At 53.1% G+C, this 20,347-nt stretch overlaps 1 protein-coding gene across 4 annotated transcripts in view; it reads right to left on the bottom strand.

The window, feature by feature from the left end:
* Positions 1-1,009: 1,009 nt before the first annotated feature.
* The window catches only part of PTK2B (protein tyrosine kinase 2 beta), a 123,711-nt gene continuing 104,373 nt past the window's right edge, over positions 1,010-20,347 (bottom strand). For 2 of the 4 annotated variants that reach the window (XM_045009035.1, XM_045009036.1), the window contains exons 19-31: positions 18,537-18,637; positions 18,139-18,228; positions 17,083-17,287; positions 16,379-16,487; positions 14,550-14,615; positions 12,698-12,823; positions 11,262-11,408; positions 8,753-8,788; positions 6,138-6,165; positions 5,536-5,582; positions 4,913-5,056; positions 3,481-3,561; positions 1,010-2,183 (exon numbers count right to left, since the gene is read on the bottom strand). In XM_045009035.1, the coding sequence (XP_044864970.1) occupies positions 1,968-2,183; positions 3,481-3,561; positions 4,913-5,056; positions 5,536-5,582; positions 6,138-6,165; positions 8,753-8,788; positions 11,262-11,408; positions 12,698-12,823; positions 14,550-14,615; positions 16,379-16,487; positions 17,083-17,287; positions 18,139-18,228; positions 18,537-18,637 (1,396 nt within the window). In that variant the 3' untranslated portion in view covers positions 1,010-1,967. The remainder of the gene's footprint in view (positions 2,184-3,480; positions 3,562-4,912; positions 5,057-5,535; positions 5,583-6,137; positions 6,166-8,752; positions 8,789-11,261; positions 11,409-12,697; positions 12,824-14,549; positions 14,616-16,378; positions 16,488-17,082; positions 17,288-18,138; positions 18,229-18,536; positions 18,638-20,347) is intronic. The other 2 variants (XM_045009038.1, XM_045009037.1) reach the window with 2 other exon arrangements.

Raw genomic sequence — 20,347 nt, forward strand, 5'->3', positions numbered from 1 at the left:
GGTCAAGGTGACATCCCAGAGATCTTCTGGGGAGGCTGGATTGTCACTCAAACACGCCTCCCTCCCCCTCATTCCAACGTGTCTGTTCTGGCCTACAGTCGATCCAGCCCGGCCACCTATGTATAAAGTACCCTTACAAACAACAGCTTTCCAACATGCACCTGCTACTGCTGAAATGTGGGATGGCCCTGGGGGCTGGCCTAGCGAGGAGAAGTGCCCGAGGCCCTTTTCATCCCGGACGCTTTGAATGAAGGGAGCAGGATGCAGAATGATCGGAGACATGGAGCCCGGGCACAGGAGTGGAATAGCAAGCTGGAATACAGTTTTCAAACACCGGCTTTAGCATTTATACTGGCAGGGCCGTATGGCATACAGGAGTCTGAGGGGGACATTTGTATTCCGGATAGGAGTATAAAGATGTGTGTGTGTGTGGATGCATCTGACTGGATGTGCATAGGCGGCCAGGTAGAGGGGTAGGTGGGTCTGGGTTTGAATGTGTTTACACTCAGGTATAGCTTTGTAAGTCTGGCGTATATAGGAGAAGTGTGTGTGGATGGGGGTTTGTGGGTGTATCAAATAGAATGTTTTGCACCAGTGACGTCACTACAAGGTGCAAACCCCGCAGCAGATGTAACTGGCCTCCTGTTTAGCCTTTAGAGACAAACAGAACCGATTTTGGTACTGGAGTGTTCTCCGTTTTCCTGAGTCCTCGGACTTCGAGTTCTAGCTGACCTGTCCTCACAGGTCCACCAGAGCAGGAGAAACATTGCAAGAAAACCTGGGAGATGTCCAGCCCAGGCTGAGCCTCGAGCTTCAAATAACCCTCATGCTCCAGGGCCTTTGACGCCTGCCCATAAAGAACACCCTTGATCTTGTGTCTAACACCCCGCGAGCTTTTGCAGCCACAAGGGGCCATTTGAGAGGAAGGAGGGAAACACAAGGGATCTTGTGAGCCCCACCCTCAGCCATACAGAGTCCCTTACTCACACACCACAGAAAAGCAAAGGCACAAACTTTGTACATCATTTATCTCAACCAGAATAAACAGCTTCATGAGAATTAATGGCCACAGCCAAACCGTACAATTTTGAATTCAACCACAAACCAAATAGAAAGATTTTCGCCGTCGTTGTTGCTTTGCTGTTTTTTTGTTTCGTTTTAGTTTTTTCCCCCCACACCGAGTCTTACAGAGAAGCAAAGATCAGAAATACCGTCCTCGGGGCTGGTTTGTGTTTTTTAAACGTCAGAACAAAGGCTACAGTTCGGCGCTGTCCATGCTCTGGGATCGGTGCATTCCAGCTGCAGACGGGGAGCGGGGTGAGCGGATAGGTTCCAGAGATGCACACAGATCACGCACGGTCATTAAATAAACTCTTCTATACAATGTACAAGAAAATAAACAGTCTCTTCATGGCTCAGTGGAACATTTCCAGAGCACCGGGTGTCTAACACCCGGGTCTCAGCCAGCAACGTCCAAACGCCCTCGTCTCCCAATGCCTACAAGTGTAACAAGGGAAAGAGGGAACCTGAAAGCCACCTGCACCTGTGAAAGTCACCAGCCTCCTGTCAACTCAGAGGGTACTATGGAAGTAGAATTGATATGAAAGCTCCCTGGCAGGGCTGGGACTGGCAGGTGGCTGGGTGATTCCGCCTGTCTATCCCCACCCCACCCCACCCCACGCTCCCCACCCCTCCAGTGTCTTGTGTGTACAGAATCAGCCCCAGCAGCACATTCTATGGGACACAGGAAGACAGCGAGTTCCCCGCAAGCATGCCCTGTAAAGGGGAGGAGCCAGGAGAGTCTCCGCCCTGTTCTCAGAAGACTGACACGACAATATACAAGACACGAGCGATTGCAGGGATGGGGGCAGAACATCGAGGCTGGAGGAGATATTTAAAGCCGGGCCTTCTGGAGCAGATTCCTCTCCCATCTCCACCAGCAGCGTGTCTTTCTCTCTCTCTCAATCTCACTCCAGAGCGAGCTTCACCAGGTTGGCTTGGACCTTAGCCTGGTCCACAGCGTCCAGCAGGTTCTTGGCGTCCACGGCCAGGGTGTGGGAGGCCGTCAGCATCTGGCGCTTGCACGCCTCGCTCAGCGAGGTGACGGCGTTCTGCTGCGCTAGGCGCATCTTGTTGATCAGCTCGGCCAGGTCCTTGTTGAGCAGTTTCTGGGTGCCCTCGATCTGCCAACGCAAAACACACACACGTGGCTGGGAGCGTTAGGGGCAGCAGCGGAAGAAGAGCGTGAAGGACATTCCCAAAGCTGGAGGCCCTCTAGTGGCTGGACCACGTAGGGGATAACAGCCTACCACTGCTGCCAGCTAACGGAGTTACTCAGCTATGTGCACACTCAGGGATGACTGCAGTCGGTGCGGTCAGTAGTTCCTTCCAAGACAGCTTCATCCAGGCCAGGATTTAGGAAGACCCTGTGATGTCATTAGGCAGCAAAGCCTGCGCAAGTCACTCTGAGAGCGAGAGACAACCACAGGGTCTGTCTATATCCAACAGCCTCAGTCAAGAATCACCTTTATATTCATTACACCCAAGCCCCGTCTCTTCTCTACCCTGCCTTGCTGGGGGAAGACGCATGGGGGATTTACCACCAAAACGTAAGTGCTCCCTGTTGAAGCTGCATCCTTGGATTTATCATTGGTCCTGAGCATGATGCCAGGCTGAAATCTAATGCCCGCTCCACCAACCAGGCCTTCAGTTTGCAATCCACTCCCTTTGGACAGTGAAATCCGCTAAGAGGGCCTGATTCACTGCTGGCTAATGCTGCTACTGTGTGTCGCCAACTCTCCCAATTTTAATCACGAGCCTTGAAATGTTTGATGATTTTCTTAAAGCCCCAGCTCCTTGAGTCATGTGATTGGCCAGGCCTCTCAGCTTTCCTTGACAAAAAATACTGCATTTCCAGCTTTTCCGGGAAATTTTTTTGGAAAATGCGCCTCCTTATGGCTCAGAGAGCAGAAGCCAAATAAAAAGAAACCCTTTGTGCTGCTGGTCCCATGACTTGGGGTGGCCTGACTCATGATTTTGGCACATTCAGAGCATTGCAAGGGAAGCTAGAAATAAATTAAAAACCCACCTCCATCCATGTGGGATGAGCTGTCACCTGGCACTTATAAATAGCGGCTCAAGGAATTCTCTAATCAACTCTGTATGGCCCCTTGCAAGCCCTCGTGGGTGTCACTGGGGTGCGGTTTCTTTAAGAGCCAGGCCTGTATGTCACCCTGGCTGGTAGACGTACAGTGCAGGGGACCGACTCCTGCGAGAACTAAGGCCCCTCGGGGAAGGTGCCTTGTGCTGTGCGAACTCTGAAAGCACTAACATCTGCAGACTGGGATCTGCTCCCAGGACGTGCGGGCAGGGAGCTGGGGGTGGGGAGAGACCATGTGCTGGGATCACCCATTACCCCAAAGGCAGGGGATGTCCCACCCGACGGCTCTCCCCAGCAGTAGGGGGTGCAGGAGCTCTTACCTCAGTGCGCGATGCCATGGGCAGAGCTGGCAGGATCTCGTCCACGCTGCTGATCAGTTTCCGAAGGGACAGGCCCACGTTCTGTGAAGGGGGAAAGGCAGCGTGAAAGGCGTCTCCGGCTTCGGCAAAAGGCTTCGTTCTTAGTAATGACCTGGGCCTGTCTTGGCTCGGGAGGGCCGCTGCAGAGAGATGCACTCTGGGAAATGTCCCCCGCTCTTGGGTCAAGACCACCACCAGGGAGAGGTGCATCTTGGGAAATGTTCCCCGCTCTTGGGTCAAGACCACTACTGGAGAGAGGTGCATCTTGGGAAATGTTCCCTGCTCTTCGGTCAAGGCCACCACTGGGGAGAGGTGCATCTTGGGAAATATTCCCTGCTCTTGGGTCAAGGCCACCACTGGGGAGAGGTGCATCTTGGGAAATATGACATGAGCAGAGAAAGGGCTAACATGATCCAATGGCAGGATGTTGAAACCAGACAGATTCAGATTGGAAACGAGGTGTCAGTTTGTACTAATGAGAGTAATTAACCACTGGAGCAGTTTCCCAAGGGTCGTGGTGGATTCTCTGTCACTGGCAGTGTTTAACTCAAGACTGGCTGTTTTTTTAACTCAAGTTCTGCCCTGGGAGTTACTGTGGGGCAGGTCTCCTGCCTGTGTTATACAGCAGGTCAGACTAGATCAAGGGTGGGCAAACTTTTGGCCCCAAGGCCACATCTGGGTATGAAAACTGTATGGCGGGCCATGAATGCTCATGAAATTGGGAGTTGGGGTGTGGGAGCGGATGAGGGCTCTGGCTGGGGCTGGGGTGAGAGGTGTGGGGTGTAGGAGGGTGTTCTGGGCTGGGACCGAGGGGTTTGGAGGTTGGGAGGGGGATCAGGGCTGGAGCAGGGGATTGGGGCACGGGACAGGGTCAGGGGTGCAGGCTCCGGGCCGCGCTTACCTCAAGCAGCTCCTGGAAGCAGCAGCATGTCCCTCCTCTGGCTCCTATGCGGAAGTGCGGCCAGGTGGCTCTTCTGCGCGACGCCCTGTCTGCAGGCGCCGCCCCTGCAGCTCCCATTGGCCTCGGTTCTCAGCCAATGGGAGCTGCGGGAGCGGTGCTTGGGGCAGGAGCAGTGTGCAGAGCCTCCTGGCTGCCCCTACGCGGAGGAGCCAGAGAAGGGACATGCTGCTGCTTCCGGGAAATATGCGGAGCCATGGCACGTGCAGAGCAGGGCAAGCCCCCGACCCCGCTCCCTGGCTGGAGCTTGAGGGCCAGATTAAAACGTCTGAAGGCCGGATGCGGCCCCCGGGCTGTAGTTTGCTGACCCCGGGACTAGATGATCACAATGGTCCCTTCTGGCTTTAGGATCTCTGAATCTAGGATCTGTCTTAGTCCTTGCCAGTCTTCCCAGAAGGCAGCCTTGGATGCCTCCCTCCTTCCCGGGTGCTTTACCTTCACCACAATGATGTACCCCTCTGGGGGCAGCTGGCAGATCTCGTTCTTGAGCTGCAGCACCGCCTTCACCAGCTCCATGACGTTACTGTACACCGTGTCATCCGTCCGGTCCAGGTTGGCGGTGGGGGCCGGCTGGATCGGCTGCCCAGAGACCAGGAGGGGACATATGATCTGCTTGCCTGCCGGGCCGGCTCACCAAAGGCTTCAGAAGGAAGCCCCGAGGAGAAAGGACAGCAGCTGCGCACGATGCAGGCCCTTCTGCGCCCATGGGCTGGGTTTGGCTGCCCCGGGGTGGACTCCCCACCTAGCGCTCAGGCAGCTGTTAGCAGCATGGTGCCTGCAGACCCACCAACAGCTGAGCGGCGGGTCAATGCTTCCATTGCCAAAGCGAGGCAGGGGGTGCAGCATCAGACCTCTGAGCGCTGCCTCCCACTCCAGGCTCAGGTACGTACTAAGGGGACGCTGGGCAGAGTTCAGTGGCCACGGACCATCCCTCCCTCCTGGGGGCCCTGAGTAGCTAGGGCCAAGGTGGGGGGGCTGAGGCTGGTTTCAAAGCGGAAGAGAAGGGACAGATGCAGGCCGGGAGGGAGAAACCCAGCCTGGGTCGTTTTCACACATACCTGAGCTCCCTGCCTTGGAGGCTTCTGGGGTGGGCCTGTAAACTCGGCTGAACCGGGCGTGAAAGAAAAGAAGAATCGTTGTTCTGTTTGTTATTTCTGTTGCCGTCGCCCTGGGAGACCCCCGGCAGGCCTCACCGTGCCATGCCCTGCGGGCACCCGTGGGGCCTGTCTACACTTCGAGCTTCCCGGGGTAACTGCCAGCTCAAGGAGACGTGCCCATGAGAGCTCGTGTGCTAAAAACAGAGCGCAGCCGCAGGGGTGCGAGCGGCGGGAAGGGCTAGCCACCCGAGTACGCACCTAGCGTCTTGGACAGGTACGTCCTCCCCACCCCCTAAGAGCTCACAGTCTGGGTTAACAGGCACTGTTGTCTAGACCTTTAAATAGGTTCAATCCCCAGCACTGGTTTTGCACCAGGTGTTAACCCGTGGAACTCCCTGGCTCAGGATATTATATAGGCAAACAACTTAGAAAGCTCCCCCCACCTCGATTAAAAGATTAAACCATGTGTCTGAATGAGAGCTGCATGTGCAGCCGGAACAGCTGCTGCCAGAAACCCCACCCCTATGTTGGAGGAGGATGGGACAGTCTGAATGGGCACTCACTGTAGTCAGTCTCCTTCTCCGGGAGCAGCTGCAAAGAAAAGAGAAACAGCATCAATAAACCTAGGTCCTGAAAACCTGAACTGAGGGCGGGCGCGAGTTGGAGCCACCTCTCCTGCCTGGCACCAAGCGAGTCCCAGCAACAGCAAGGCATAGACACAATCTCCATGGTTGGAGTATCAGGCGGGCCCCCGGTTCATCCAGCTCCCCGCGGTTCCAAGCCCCAGTTCGCACAGTGCTGGGTGCGACGAGCCAGGCCAGCGTTTCAGAGAACTGAGGCTCAGCTAGTGGCGGTTTTACTGTAATTTGCATTGTTCGGTTGGGGAAGCAAGTGAGAGAAGATCAGTTGTAATGGTTAAGGGGCTGGAGGAACTTGCTTACCAGGGAAAGGCCTACGAGGGAGGTATGGCTAGCTTGGCTGAACCGTGACTGGGGAGCGGGGGGGAGAGGGTGGCTGTCTAGGAGCACGGCAAGGATGTAAACACCAAGGACAGGGAGACATGGTTAGGGATGGGAGAAGGGCTGTTGTCCTATCCACCTGTCAGGGATGGTCTAGAGAATACTTAGTTCTGCCATGAGTGCAGGGACTGGACTAGATAACCTCTCGAGGTCCCTTCCAGACCTATGTGTCTATGAGTCTACAATTATCCCTATTGTACAGATGGGAACTGAGGCATGGGAGGCTAAGTGGCCTGCCAAAGGTCACACAGGAAGTCTGTGGCAGAGCAGGAAAATGAACAAAGACCTACCAGATCATAGACTGGTGCCCTAACCACTGGAACAAAGAGATGTCCCATCTAGTCCAAAGCATGGGCCAGCCAAGTCCCGCTCACACTTCTGAGTCTCTGAAAGCACCTTTCATCCCAGGTTCTTTGTTACAAACAAGGATTAAAAAGGTATTTCGATAACCCAGTGAGACAGGTAATAACTAGGGCTGTCAAGTGATTACAAAAAAGAATCGCAATTACTCGCATGACTGAAAAAATTAATTATGATTAATCACACTATTAAACAATAATAGAATATCATGTATTTAAATATTTTGGATGTTTTCTACATTTTCAAATATATTGATTTCAATTACAGCACAGAATACAAAGTGTACAGTGCTCACTTTATGTTTATTTTTTATTACAAATATTTGTGCTGTCTTTTCGATTCACTTCATACAAGTACTGTAGTCCAATCTCTTTGTCATGAAAATTGAACTTACAAATGTAGAATTATGTACAAAAAGATCACTGCATTCAAAAATAAAACAATGTAAAACTTTAGAGCCTACCAGTCCACTCAGTCCTACTTCCTGTTCAGCCAATCACTAAGACAAACAAGTTTGTTTACATTTGCAGGAAATAATGCTGCCTGCTTCTTGTTTACAATGTCACCCGAAAGTGATGTTTGCATGGCACTATTGTAGCCAGCATTGCAAGGTATTTATGTGCCAGATATGCTAAACATTCATATGCGCCTTCATCTTCAACCACCATTCCAGAGGACACACATACATGCTGATGATGGGTTCTGCTTGATAACGATCCAAAGCATAGCAGAGACTGATGCATGTTCATTTTCATCATCTGAGTCAGATGCCACCAGCAGGAGGTCGATTTTCTTTTTGGTGGTTCGGGTTCTGTAGTTTCCCCATCAGAGTGTTGCTCTTTTAAGATACCTGAAAGCGTGCTCCACACCTCGTTCCTCTCAGATTTTGGAAGGAACTTCAGATTCTTAAACCTTGGGGCGAGTGCTGTAACTATCTTTAGAAATCTCACATCGGTACCTTCTTTGCATTTTGTCAAATCTGCTGTGAAAGTGTTCTTAAGATGAACATGAGCTGGGTCATCATCCGAGACTGCTATAACATGAGATATATGGCAGAATGCGGGTAAAACAGAACAGCAGACATACTATTCTCCCACAAGGAGTTCAGTCAAAAATTAACACATTTTTTAATGAGCCTCATCAGCATGGAAGCATGTCCTCTGGAATGGTGGCTGAAGCATGAAGACGCATATGAATGTTTAGCATACCTGGCACATAAATACCTTGCAACGCCAGCTATAACAGTGCCATGCGAATGCCTGTTCTCACTTTCAGGTGATGTAAATAAGAAGCGGGCAGCATTATCTCCCGTAAATGTAAACAAACTTGTTTGTATGGGCGATTGGCTGAACAAGAAGTAGGACTGAGTGGACTTGTAGGCACTAAAGTTTTACATTGTATTTTTGAGTGCAGTTATGTAACAAAAAAATCTACATTTGTAAGTTGGACTTTCAGGATAAAGAGATTGCACTACGGTACCTGTATGAGGTGAATTGAAAAATACTATTTCTTTTGTTTATGATTTTTACAGTGCAAATATTTGTAATAAAATAATAATATAAAGTGAGCACTGTACACTTTGTATTCTGTGTTGCAATTTAAATCAATATATTTGAAAATGTAGAAAAACATCCAAAAATAGTTAATACATTTCAATTGGTATTCTATTGTTTAACAGTGCAATTAATTGCGATTAATTTTTTGAGTTAATTGGGTGAGTTAACTGCGATTAATTGACAACCCTAGTAATAACTGGAAGACAGTTTGGCTCCTATCAGAGTTAGCTTTGTGTTACTCACTGGAGGAGAATTGTTGTTCATATAGACCATAGGGTCCTGTAATGGAGAAGAACAAGAAATATGAATAGCACAGAACCAGTGAAACAATTATCTTTATACGCTATAGCTATTGGACTGTCACAGACATGTGGCCCCCGAGGAACTTGAGAGCTGTTATCATTTTGCTGCTCATCTACTTCATGGATAAACTAATATCTTCCCTGGCCCCCGAGCTGAGAGAGACTCTCCTTTAGCCATTACCAGTATAAGGCATATGACACACAGTTGAGCAGTTCCAGTGCTGCCCAGCAGAGTGCAGACAAACATATTAATAGAGCGGGTCTGGAATTTTTTGACTAAGGAATTTTTTGCCAAAAAAGGCAGATTAATCTAAAACAAAATTTTTAGCAGGAAAGAGCTGGCTTTGACAAATTTCCTTTTCAAAAATTGTTGGGAAAAAAAGTTTCAAAATTGACAAATTGTCCCGTTTCGACATTTTTCAAAACGCAAAGTTCTATTTTTGGTTCAAAATGACTTTTTGCTTAGAAATTTAAGTTAAATTATAGTAAAAAAATGTTTTTAATTAAAAATAGTTGAAATTGAAATGAAACATTTTGATTTACCCAAACTGATTTTTTTTCTGGATTTTTGGTTCATGAGCAATTTTGAGGTTTCAATTTTTCCTCCCAAGTCAGGAGAAGAAGTAGTTTCAAAATCTCGAACATATTCTGAGGACAGGAAAACCACTTCCTGATCAGCACTACACATTAGCCATTTAGTGATTATACTGAGTGCTCCATAACATAGCGTGTTAAGCAGCCAGTTTCACAGTAGAGGAAACCAAAGCTAACCCTGTTTTTATCATGTTCACAGACCTAGACTGCTACACATTAGCCAATGCAACCATTGTATCTACTTTACAACTATACTTCTACTGCTGATTAAAATACTATTCCAAGCATTTTCAAAATTCACTGTTGTTCCATACTCCAGGGGTCAAAAACTTTTCCAGGAAATTTTCCATAATATTTTTAACCAAGATTCATATCGAAACCATTACAGACATTTTTCATCTCCCACAAACCCAGGGGCGGCTCTAGAAAATAGGCTGCCCCAAGCAGCGCGGTGTGCTGCGCCGCCCTTCCTCGGTCCCGCGGCGGGTCCCCTCTTCCCGCGGCTCCGGTTGAGCTCCCGCGGCAGGTCCACCGGAGCCCCGGGACGAGCGGACCTCCCGCGGGCACGGCTGCGGACGGTTCGCGGGTCCGGCGGCTCCGCTTGAGCTGCCGCAGTCATGCCTGCGGGAGGTCCAGCCGAGCCGCGGGGCGAGCGCCCCCTCCGCAGTCATGCCTGCGGCAGGTCCGCTCGTCCGCGGCTCCGGTGGACCTCCCGCAGGCATGACTGCGGCAGGTCCACCGGCCCAGCCTGCCGCCCCCTAGATTTGGCCGCCCTAGGCAACAGCTTGGTTTGCTGGTGCCTAGAGCCGCCCCTGCACAAACCAGATTTTCATTCCAAAAACTGGGGTTTCCACACACTCAACATTTCTATAACTATTTTGGTAAATATTTTGATTAAAAGGCATGTCGTGGAAAATTTAGTAAAGGACAGAAAATGTCCATAGTTTTGACAACCTTTCGTGAGAAGTTTTGGGTTTTGAAAAAAAAAGGTGCATGAGAAATTCCACCACCTATAGACACCATAGTACGATATTCTCTGGCACCAGCCCAACCTCCAGATTAGCTCTGTTACTGGCGTAGTCTATTGGATCATTAGTATTTTTAAAATGTATTTAACCCCATAACTCTATCTGAGGTACTTCTATGGCCCTCATTACGGTAGTATCAGAATATTTCAGTCTTTGATGTATTTGTCCTCACAGCACCCCAGGAGATAGTGCAATGCTGGTATCTTCATTGTACATATGGGAAACTGAGGCACAGCACAGAGGAGCTAAGTGAATTGCCAAAGGAAGTATGTTGCAAAGCAGGAGCTGTGCCTCGGTCTCCAGAGTCCCAGCCCACAGCCCTGACAACTGGACCACCCTAGCAGAGCAATACGCTGGTCTAATAGTGACCAGAGCTGGGCTGGAGCCGTATTTTCCACGTTGCCAGAAATTCCGTGATTTCAAAAACTTTTCTGTTCCGATACAGAACAAAAACAGAGACGACATTGCCCGTGGAATGAAATTCTGAAAAAAAAACCCAAAACCTGTTTGGGGTCGATCCAAAAGTTTTGTTTGGTTTTTGACTTTTTAAAACCTTTTATATTATACTAAATACAATTTTAAAGCCTGAAAGGAAAAGTCAGTTCAGAACAGAAAAGTGAAACGTTCCCTTCCAAGAATACCAAAGGGAAGGCTCTGACCTCAGTGGAACGCTCCGATCCGGGGTTATCCCCAAAACAAAATTTCCACAAACTTGACACATTCCTGGGCAACGTTTTGCTTTTGACGAATTGTCATTTTCCGATGGACAAATGTTCCATCGCAAAACGTCTGGCCGGCTCTCCGGCTGAACCCGCTGGGCCCACTCACCAGGGATTTCTCTTCTTGCCTCAGCCACTGATAATCCTCCGCCATCTGCTTCTGCTGCTTGTCGAGTGTTTGCCGCATCTTGGCCCGCTCCATCTCCCACAGCTTCTGTGCCTCCTCCCTGCTGGTGGGCCTGAGGAAGTCCTCCTCCTTGGAGACAGAGGGTGGGCTGTGACTGTGGCAGTCACGGCTCGGGGACTGCCCACCTCCCGCGCGAGCCAGGCACCGCTGGAGAACTCAACCCAGAACCCAAGGCAACAGGCCACCCTCTGTCCATATTGACAGACCATTGGAAGCTTGAAACCAAGACCATGGTTCTTTCTTTAAATATATTTTCCTTCATTGTATGTGTAGACACTGGTTAGTTATTGCAGGGCTTCCCATGCTGGTTTGTTACGGAGGGTTACTCAGCGGGAGATCTGGATGGCCCAGGCTGGTTTGTTATGGAGAGTTACTCAGTGGGAGATCTGGATGGCCCAGGCTGGTTTGTTATGGAGAGTTACTCAGCGGGAGATCAGGGCCCAGGCTGGTTTTTTATGGTAGGGTTGCTCACGAGTGGTGGGCTATGCACTCTAATAGGTTACTGTATTTATGTGTATTGCGGTAGGTCACAAAGGCACCAGTCAGTGCTAGGCTCTGTGCGGACACATGCGTATGGAAGACACAGTCCCTAACATTAGAATATAGCATCATAATGGCCAGACTGTGTCAGACCAGAGGTCCAGCTAGCCCAGTATCCTATCTTCCTCTGGGGCACCTGGCACCAGCCGCTGTCGGGAGTGAACAGAACAGGGAATCATCAAGTGATCCATCCCCTGTCACCCAGTCCCAGCTTCCGGCAGTCAGAAGTTTAGGGACACCCAGAGCAGAGGGCTGCATCCGTGCCCATCTTGGCTCGTTTGTGGAAAGTCCCTTTAATGAAACGAATGCAGCCTATCAGAGAAGGGCCACCAGGGCCCAAGGAACATTTAGCCACTGTGCTTTTCTGAGCTCATCGGAAGTTCGGTCCCAAGTCCCTGGCTGCTGCTGCCCGTGTGTCTGGGGCCCGTGTCGCTGCAGCTAACGTTTCCCCAGTGGGTGGCCCACCAGGCCGGTGAGACGATGCTGTCCAGGCCTTCCAGCAGGCTTGCCTGGGTCCAGCGTACGGCGACACACGTGGGCCGCAGGCAAGACCGGCACTGAAGGGGTCGATGTCATAGACGGGTCAGGAATTGTTTTTGCAGAAGCAGCAGACACCACAGCACAGCGAAGAACAAAGTCACACGAGACAGCAGCCCCCCCCAGTGAGCCCCCCACTCGGCTGCCTGCAACACAGTGCCCCCTAGTGCCACGGAGGGGAGAGCGCCCCCTGCTGGCTTGCACTGCACCTCACCCTGAAGTGCTCCGCTTAACGCTCCCTTTGGATCAAGCAAGGTGGCGAGCAAGCCGGCCCGTCTTACCCTCATGCTGTGGCGCTTGAAGACGTTGTGCCGGTTGAGAGGCGGGGTGTGCAGGGAGTTGACTGGCGACTGGTACTCTATGGGGCTAGTGAGCGTAGGTGAGCTGGCGCACAGACCCTCGGGCACCTGTTCGGGGGGAGCAAGAGGCACCGGGCCCAGAGCCAGACACGGACAATTAGCAGCAACAGACAGAGAGGGGCGAACAGAGCCAGTGAACAGAGCAGGCAGCGCTTCAGAGCGGGACCTTCGCACTGGGGCAGGCGTGTGAGGAGGGTGGCTGCTGGTGGTCCTTCAACAGGAGATTCCCTTCTCCTCCTGCCAGCTCGGTATCTCCCTGGCCTCATCCCGCAGTGAAGTGACAAGGGGCAGTCTGGCCTAGTGGTCTGAGCGCAGATCTGGGAGCCAGGAACGCCAGGCCTTTACTCTGCTGTCTGCCAAGACCTTGGGCAAGTCAGCTAGGCGCCAGGCATTCAGAACATTGAGGGTCCCAACAGGACTGGCCACACCTGAATATTTTGGCCTAACTTTCCGGGGTCCTGAACATCCACAGTTCTCCCACTGACTATGGGTGTCCAGCTCCCTCTGACAATCAGGGCCTCTGAGGCCTAGAATTGAGCCCCAGAAAAACAGGCCACCAAAATTTGAAAATGTAGGCGAAACCTCTTCCGGCCTCAGTTTCCCCATCTGTAAAATGGGAATAATATTCCCTCTCTCCCAGGACAATGAAGCTTTGTCCTTCTCCTGCCCCTTCTTTCTTAGGCTCTATGAGGGCTTTACACACACACATTAGCAAATTAATTCGCCTATTCCTACCCCCTGCAAGGTAGGTCAGGCTCATCATTTCCCAGATGGGGAAACTGAGGCATGGGGCGGTAAAGTGACTTCACCAAGGTCACACAGTGTGTCTGCAGCAGAACATGTCAAGCTCCTATCTCCAAATGCTGTACTGGAACCACCAGCCCCCATTTCTCATAAAGTGCCTTACACCTGATTAATAACATAGGGAGATATACACCTTATCTTATAGAGCTGGAAGAGACCTTGCAAGGTCATTGAGTTGAGTCAAGCCCAGGCCCCTATCTTCACAGCAGGACCACGGACTGCCCCTGACAGATTTTTGTCCCAGATCCCTAAATGGCCCCTTCAAGGATTGAACTCACAACCCTGGGCTCAGCAGGCCAATGCTCAAACCACTGAGCTATCTGGTTCTGGTCCTGATCTCACTTACACTGGGGTAAGTCAGAGGCAACGCCACGGAAATCAGCGGAGCGCTGCTGGTGTAAACCCAGCGTGGGATCAGAATCAGGCCCATACCGCACTCTGTTTGTGCTAAGACGTCACCCGCTGTACTTCACTGCTGGGAGAGGTGGACCGAGGTGCAGAGAGCCAATTCGGGCCCCAATTCAGCGGGCCCGCACGGTGCGAAGCAGAGCAGAATTCCAAGACCTTCAGCAAGCAGCAAAGGAGGAGGACGGCTGGAAACCGATTTTCCCTTCTAGCCCCCGAGTAAAAATCCGCGTGTGCTGGGAGCCAGTCGACGTCAATGCCGCTCCCCGGGGCGGAAGTCTCTCTTTCCGTTTCAGGGCACAAACAGACACCCTGTTCGAGCTGCTCGGCCCTTCTGAAGTGCACAGGGCCAAGCCCCAGGAGGCGCCGGGCGCCTGCTCGGACGTCGGGGGGAGCCGCGGGCGCTCCGCAGCTGTAAGGAGTTGGCTCAGAGGAAGCGACATACAGCAGCTCTACCCCCCACCCCCTGAAATGCAATGGTCTCATCCCGTCAAGCACCGGGAGCTCTCTGCTAGCCAATACCTTGCTGCTTGCGGGCTGGCCGGTAACAGCCATGGGGCCTTACCTGGAACTGCAGCTTGGGAGCTAGTAAGTTGGTCTGGGGAGGCGGCTTGTATTTCGGCCTGCTGGGCTGTGGGAAGACAAGGACACGGAAAGGCACAGGGTGAAGCGAGTGCCGCGTTAACAGCGTTCGGCCACTGGCAGCGAGAGGAGGAGCAGGGTCGGCCGATGCAGGCCGCAGCCCCGGGCGTTACCCGCTGCAAACTCGCAGGTTGGGACCCACCAGCCAGCCGTTGCGAACGTAGCGAGAGGCAGGTCATGAAAACCAACCAGGACGGTACCCGTCCTTCGTCCGTGTGTCTCACAACCCAACCAGGTGGACGGATACCCGGCACACGAGTGCAACGCATTGCTTCGGCCTGGCTCTGTGACGGGTGTATCTGGCATAACGTGATTGCACTTGAGGTCTGTCCCACGTTACTGCTCCCTGAATCATGCAGGTATCCAGATTACCTCTACAGCTGTTGCCTCTAAGATAGCAAGATGCGGGGTTTTACCTGTATTCGAGACACAGCAAATCCAGCACCTTGGCAGGGGGTTAGACGAGACGACCTTGCAGTCCCTTCTAACCCTACAGGTCTGTGAGTCTCTATGTCATTACTAAGGCTACATTTTAGTCACTGATATTTTTAGTAAAAGTCATGGACAGGTCACAGGCAGTAAACAAAAATTCACGGCCCGTGACCTGTCCATGGCTTGTACTATATAGCCCTGACTACATCTTGGGTGCTCTGGAGAGGGGGTACCGGGGGGGCTCTGGGGCCAGTGACCGCTGCTGATGTTCTGAGGCAGGGGGCAGCAGGGGATTGCCACTAGTGCTGGGGGGCGGATGGCGGCATGCAGCCCGGGACTCTTGCTGATGCTGGGGGCGGGCTGGCGACACTCAGCCCGAGACTGCCGCTGGTGCTTGCGGGAGGGCACGCGGTGTCCCACGACTACCCCAGCAGCGGCCAGTGCGGCTGGCCCGGGAGCCACTCAAGCTGCTTGGGTGGCCCTGGGGTAGGGTGACCAGACAGCAAGTGTGAAAAATCAGGACGGGGTGGGGGGTAATAGGAGCCTATATAAGAAAAAGACCCAAAAATTGAGACTCCCTACAAAATCGGGACATCTGGTCACCCTACCCTGGGGTCAGTCGCACCGGCCGCTGCAGTCACGGAGGTCACGGGACTTCCGTGACAGCCTTGCAGCCTTACCCATAACATGCTAGACTTCATATTTAAAGGGACAGTGTCCGCTTAAAAATCGTGCATTTATTTTAAAAAAGAATTTCTCCTCTCTGTTACTAACCTCGGCTGGGATTCTCTCCGAGCAAACAGGCTGTATTGTTTAGCTGAAGCCACAAGCACACTTGTCACTTCGCACCCCGATAAGAAAACACAAGCTCTGCCCCAAACAGCTTGCTGGCTAGGGAAGGCAGGAAACTCAAAAGACGGTGGACGGCAGGGATGGACCACAAGGGTGGATTCTCCATCAGTGACAAGTTTTAAATCAAGATTGGATGGTTTTCTAAAAGATCAGCTGTAGGAAACATTTTGGGGAAATTCTACGGCATATATAGATGATCCCAATGGTCCCTTCTGGCCTTGGAATCTATGAAAAACCGATCCCCATGTATGTGCATTAGGGGGATCAGAACCCATGGACTTCAAGTCTAAAAACACAAGCTTCTGCCTCTTGAGCTAAAGGAGAGATTCCACTAGGTAACAGGTGTAGTGGACTATTATCCTCTTACGCAGGGCAGCCACTACAGGAGACCCCGTTCTCCTCCTGTGAGGGACGTATGCTCCATGATTGTGGTGGGGTTATAGACACGCTGCTCGGCTCCCTTCTGACCTTTGGAGGGGGCTCCTGGAAAGACATTGGCTCCATGATTTTGGGAGGCCGGTGGCGATTGTTCCTCTCCTGCTCCCTGGCGATGTCCTTCTCCATCAGATAAATGTCACTACAGGCAGTAGCAAAGGGAAAGGAAAGAGTTCAGCAGTACAGCTTCCTCGGCACCAGGCTGTCAGCCCTGCGGGGACTTGCTTATGCCAGCATCCCTGACAAGGTTCCTGCTAGCTACAGTCTCAGCGGAAACGGGAAAAGCTGGGGAAAGTGGTTGTGAGCACGTCCCACCCTCGCTCCTCCCTCTCCCTCCCAGGGCCTCCTGCCCGCCACTGAACAGCTGATCAGCGGCGGGCGGGAGGCACTGGGGGTGGAGCTGATTGGTGGGGCCTGCTGGTGGGTGCTGAGCACCCACTATTTTTTTTCCGTGGGTGCTCCAGCCCCGGAGCACCTGTGGCGTCAGTGCCTATGGTGGGTTCAGGGTGACTGAAGTCTGTGGGTAGAACCAGAGCTCTGGAGAGTTCCCCCCACCCATGCTGGCAGGCAGCAGTCACCGCAGGGCTCTGGCTAGCTGGTAACGGGTCCTACAATACTGCAGCCGCTCGCAACGAACCTCCACAGCTCCCCGAGTTACCAGAATCGCTAGACCCTCCTGACTGATCCATCTGGTGCCCCAGCCCATTAGCATCGCGTGATTCCCCCCAGCCACCTACCTCAAGCTGCAGACCAGCTCCTTGAACTTGGGCCTGTCGTTGGGGTCGTAGTCCCAGCAGCGCGTCATGAGGGTGTAGAGGACGGGAGGGCAGAGGTCGGGCTTGGGGAGGCGGTCCCCCTTCTCCAGCACCCCGATCACGTCTTTGTTCTCCAGCCAGAAGAAGGGCTGCTTGCCGTAGCTCAGGATCTCCCACATGCACACGGCTGGGCGGGCAGGGGACACAAAGCACCGCGTCTCAGGGGTGGCAAGGAGATGGGAAGCACTCGCCAGGCGGGTTGGGCAAGGCACGGGCAGCAGTGCCGCAGGCTCCCCCCGTGCTGTGCTGACGGGCCAGTGATTAGACCCCGATCTGGGGGAGCTGAGTTCAAATCCCTGCTCTGCCACAGACGCCATGTGTGACCTTGGGCGAGTCACTTAGCCTCGCTGTGGCTCAGTTTGCCATCTGAACCATGGGTACTAGCCCTGCCCTGCCTCACAGGGGGGTGGGAGGAAAACCGCATTAAAGATTGGGAGGTGCGAGATACTACAGCAACGGGGCCAGACAAGTAGTTTAGACAGAGCCCGTCCGCTGTCCAGCTCAGGCTCTGCAGCCCAATGAGTCTGTGTCATGGGGATTCCTAGTCACTACGAACTGCCCTGAGCCGCCCCAAAACTCCGATCAGCTGGCAGCCACAGTGCATGCTGAGATGCCAGCGGGGGAGGGGGTTGCTGGGGGTGCAATTAGCTCTCCTCGTTCAATCTACTTCCCTGCTGTCTCCCTGTGCTTGGAGTAGCCCCACAGACAGGATCTTTTCTCTTGTGCCGAATCTGCAGGGACCTACGATATAACTCCCCCAAAAGGACATCTCTGCTCCCTGCCCAGCTCCTGCTACACGATCTGCTGGCATAACTCCAGGATAACGGCACTGAGATGGCTCTGGATTTACCCCAGGGGAACGGAGAGCAGGAATTAGCCCTGGGGATTAAGAAAGACACTGGCCTGAGATCCATATACTGCCCTGGACCCTTCCTTGCCCCACGCCGCACCCTGCTCGTAATGCGCAGTCCCGCTCACCAAACATCCACACGTCACTGGCGGACGTGAAGCGACGGAAGTTGATAGACTCTGGCGACATCCACTTGATTGGGAGGCGAGTCACGGAAGCTTGGGGAGCAGAGAAGATGGTCACGGTTGTGCGGCCCCCCTGCTCTTCCAGCTTTGGGCTTCCCACCTCCCCAGCTCTGCCCGTGTCCCGCAATCCCAGTCCAGAGCCCCCCGTTCTCCCTCCCAGTCCTGAGCTCCCCCGCATACGCACACAGCTCTATCAATGCCCTTCAGTCCTGACCTGCAGCCCCCCACTGCTGTTCCAACCACTTGACCTGACACTGCTAAGGGTGCACGGTAGCTTTCGGCTATGGAGAAATGTCCCCCAGCTTGGGGCCAGGTCGCTGCAGACGCGAGCTGCCCCTTACCTTTGTAATACTCGTCGTCTTCTATGTAGCGGGAGAGACCGAAATCCCCCAGCTTCACACACTCGGAAGAAGCCACCAGGATGTTCCTCACAGCAATGTCCCTGCGGAGACCAGGGACAGCAAGTCAGTCCCGCGGGGGCGTGTTGGGCGTCGGCTCTGGCGAGAGCCCCGCCTGCGGTGACCAGGCAATGGGTGAGCTCTGGGGACCCACTTCTCCATCGCCTCGCACCTAGTTGTGCAGAAGGGGCGTGTAGCAGGGTGGTCACCCCGCCCCTGCCCTGAAGGGCTTAAACCAGCCCTGGGAGAGGGCTGTGGCGGGGAAAAGCCAGGCTGACTGGGGGAGCCGCCACAGCTGGCCCTATAAGAGGGCTGAGGACCAGGAGCTGTAAGACACTCGCTCTCTAGCTTCTTGAGAGAGAAGGACCTGGCTGCCTAGGGGCTGAGCAGGGTGCCTGAGGTGGAGCAGGGCTGGGGAAGGGCAGAGGGAGCTGGGGAGCTCCAGCCAGGCAAACCCCCAGGCTGCAGGCTGAGTTAAGGGCCCACAAAGGGTACCGGGGCTGCAGAGAGGCAGCCCAGAGACAGGCAGAGGCGGCTGGTCCAACCCCCTTGCCGATGAGGAGCGGTTTACAAACTGCCGTCTGCCCCACGGAGCGGGGGCTAGATGGGGACTGGCAGTAGCCACTGAGGTGAGGTGGGGATAGAGGGTTGGGGGTTCCCCTAGGTGGGGAGACCCAGACTGTGGGTTACTGCTGGGGCAGAGCCCTGACGTTGAGGGGCACCGGGGTCCAGGAGGGACACGGGGGGCCAGCGGCAGACGAGACACCAGCCTGCAGAGGGTGCTCTGGGCTGGAAGAGCTAATTCCCAGGACGACCAGCAGGAGGCGCCGCACCAGTGAGTCGTCGCCCCACCTCAGGGCGGAACAAAGGAAGAATTCTGAGCTGCTAGCGCTTGGCGGCAGTCATGTGGCATTGTTTCCGCTCCCTGATTGGACGAGCATCGCTCTTATCCTCAGGAGTGGGGCTTAAAAGCCCACTGGGTTTGACTCTCCAGGTCTATGTTTAACACATATATCGGCATAGCTGCATCGGGCTACACCCTCCCCTGACATTGCTATGCCGGCAACATCCCTAGTGTAGACGCAGCTACATAGCTAACATCATTCGGGGAGACAGTGTTCCTACAGGGGCAGAAAACCCCCTTCTCTCTGTGTACGCTGCCTCTACACTCGGGGCCTAAGCTGGCATGGGCTCTGTAACGTAGATACACCCTAAAGGTAATGTAACATCTCTCATCACAATCCCACCATCGAACTGTGGGCAAGGCAGGAACGGTGAGTTCTCAACCCTCTCTCCTCATTTAACTGCCTCTGTAGCAGTGCTCCGGTACGGGATGGGGGAGCCTGCTCCCCTGGCTTCATCAAGCAGGGCCCCAGCCATCAAAAACACACTGGCCGCGTGACACAGAGACCCTGCAGCAAAGTGGCCCCGTTCAGCTCTTTCCTAACACCTGACCGACTTACTACACCCAACACACGTCTTACAGGATGTTCATCCCTATAAAGTACCATGTAAGATACATCCAGAAAGCTCAGAATCTGTCAAGACTCATAACCATTACAGGGTGAATGGACGGGTAATATTTAAGGAATAATGTATTTATACTGAAAGTCTGATTTGGTGTAGAAATTAGTCCCCAGGGCATAATGCGTCTCTGTGACCCGCCATTCAAGCAAGAGGAAGTTGTCATCTCCCCAGTCGGCCAGCGAGGTCACTCAAGGTTCCATTGTCTACTCTTGCCACGGTCAATGGAA

Source organism: Mauremys mutica, chromosome 3 (genome assembly GCF_020497125.1).
Source record: "Mauremys mutica isolate MM-2020 ecotype Southern chromosome 3, ASM2049712v1, whole genome shotgun sequence".
NCBI lineage: Eukaryota > Metazoa > Chordata > Testudines > Geoemydidae > Mauremys > Mauremys mutica.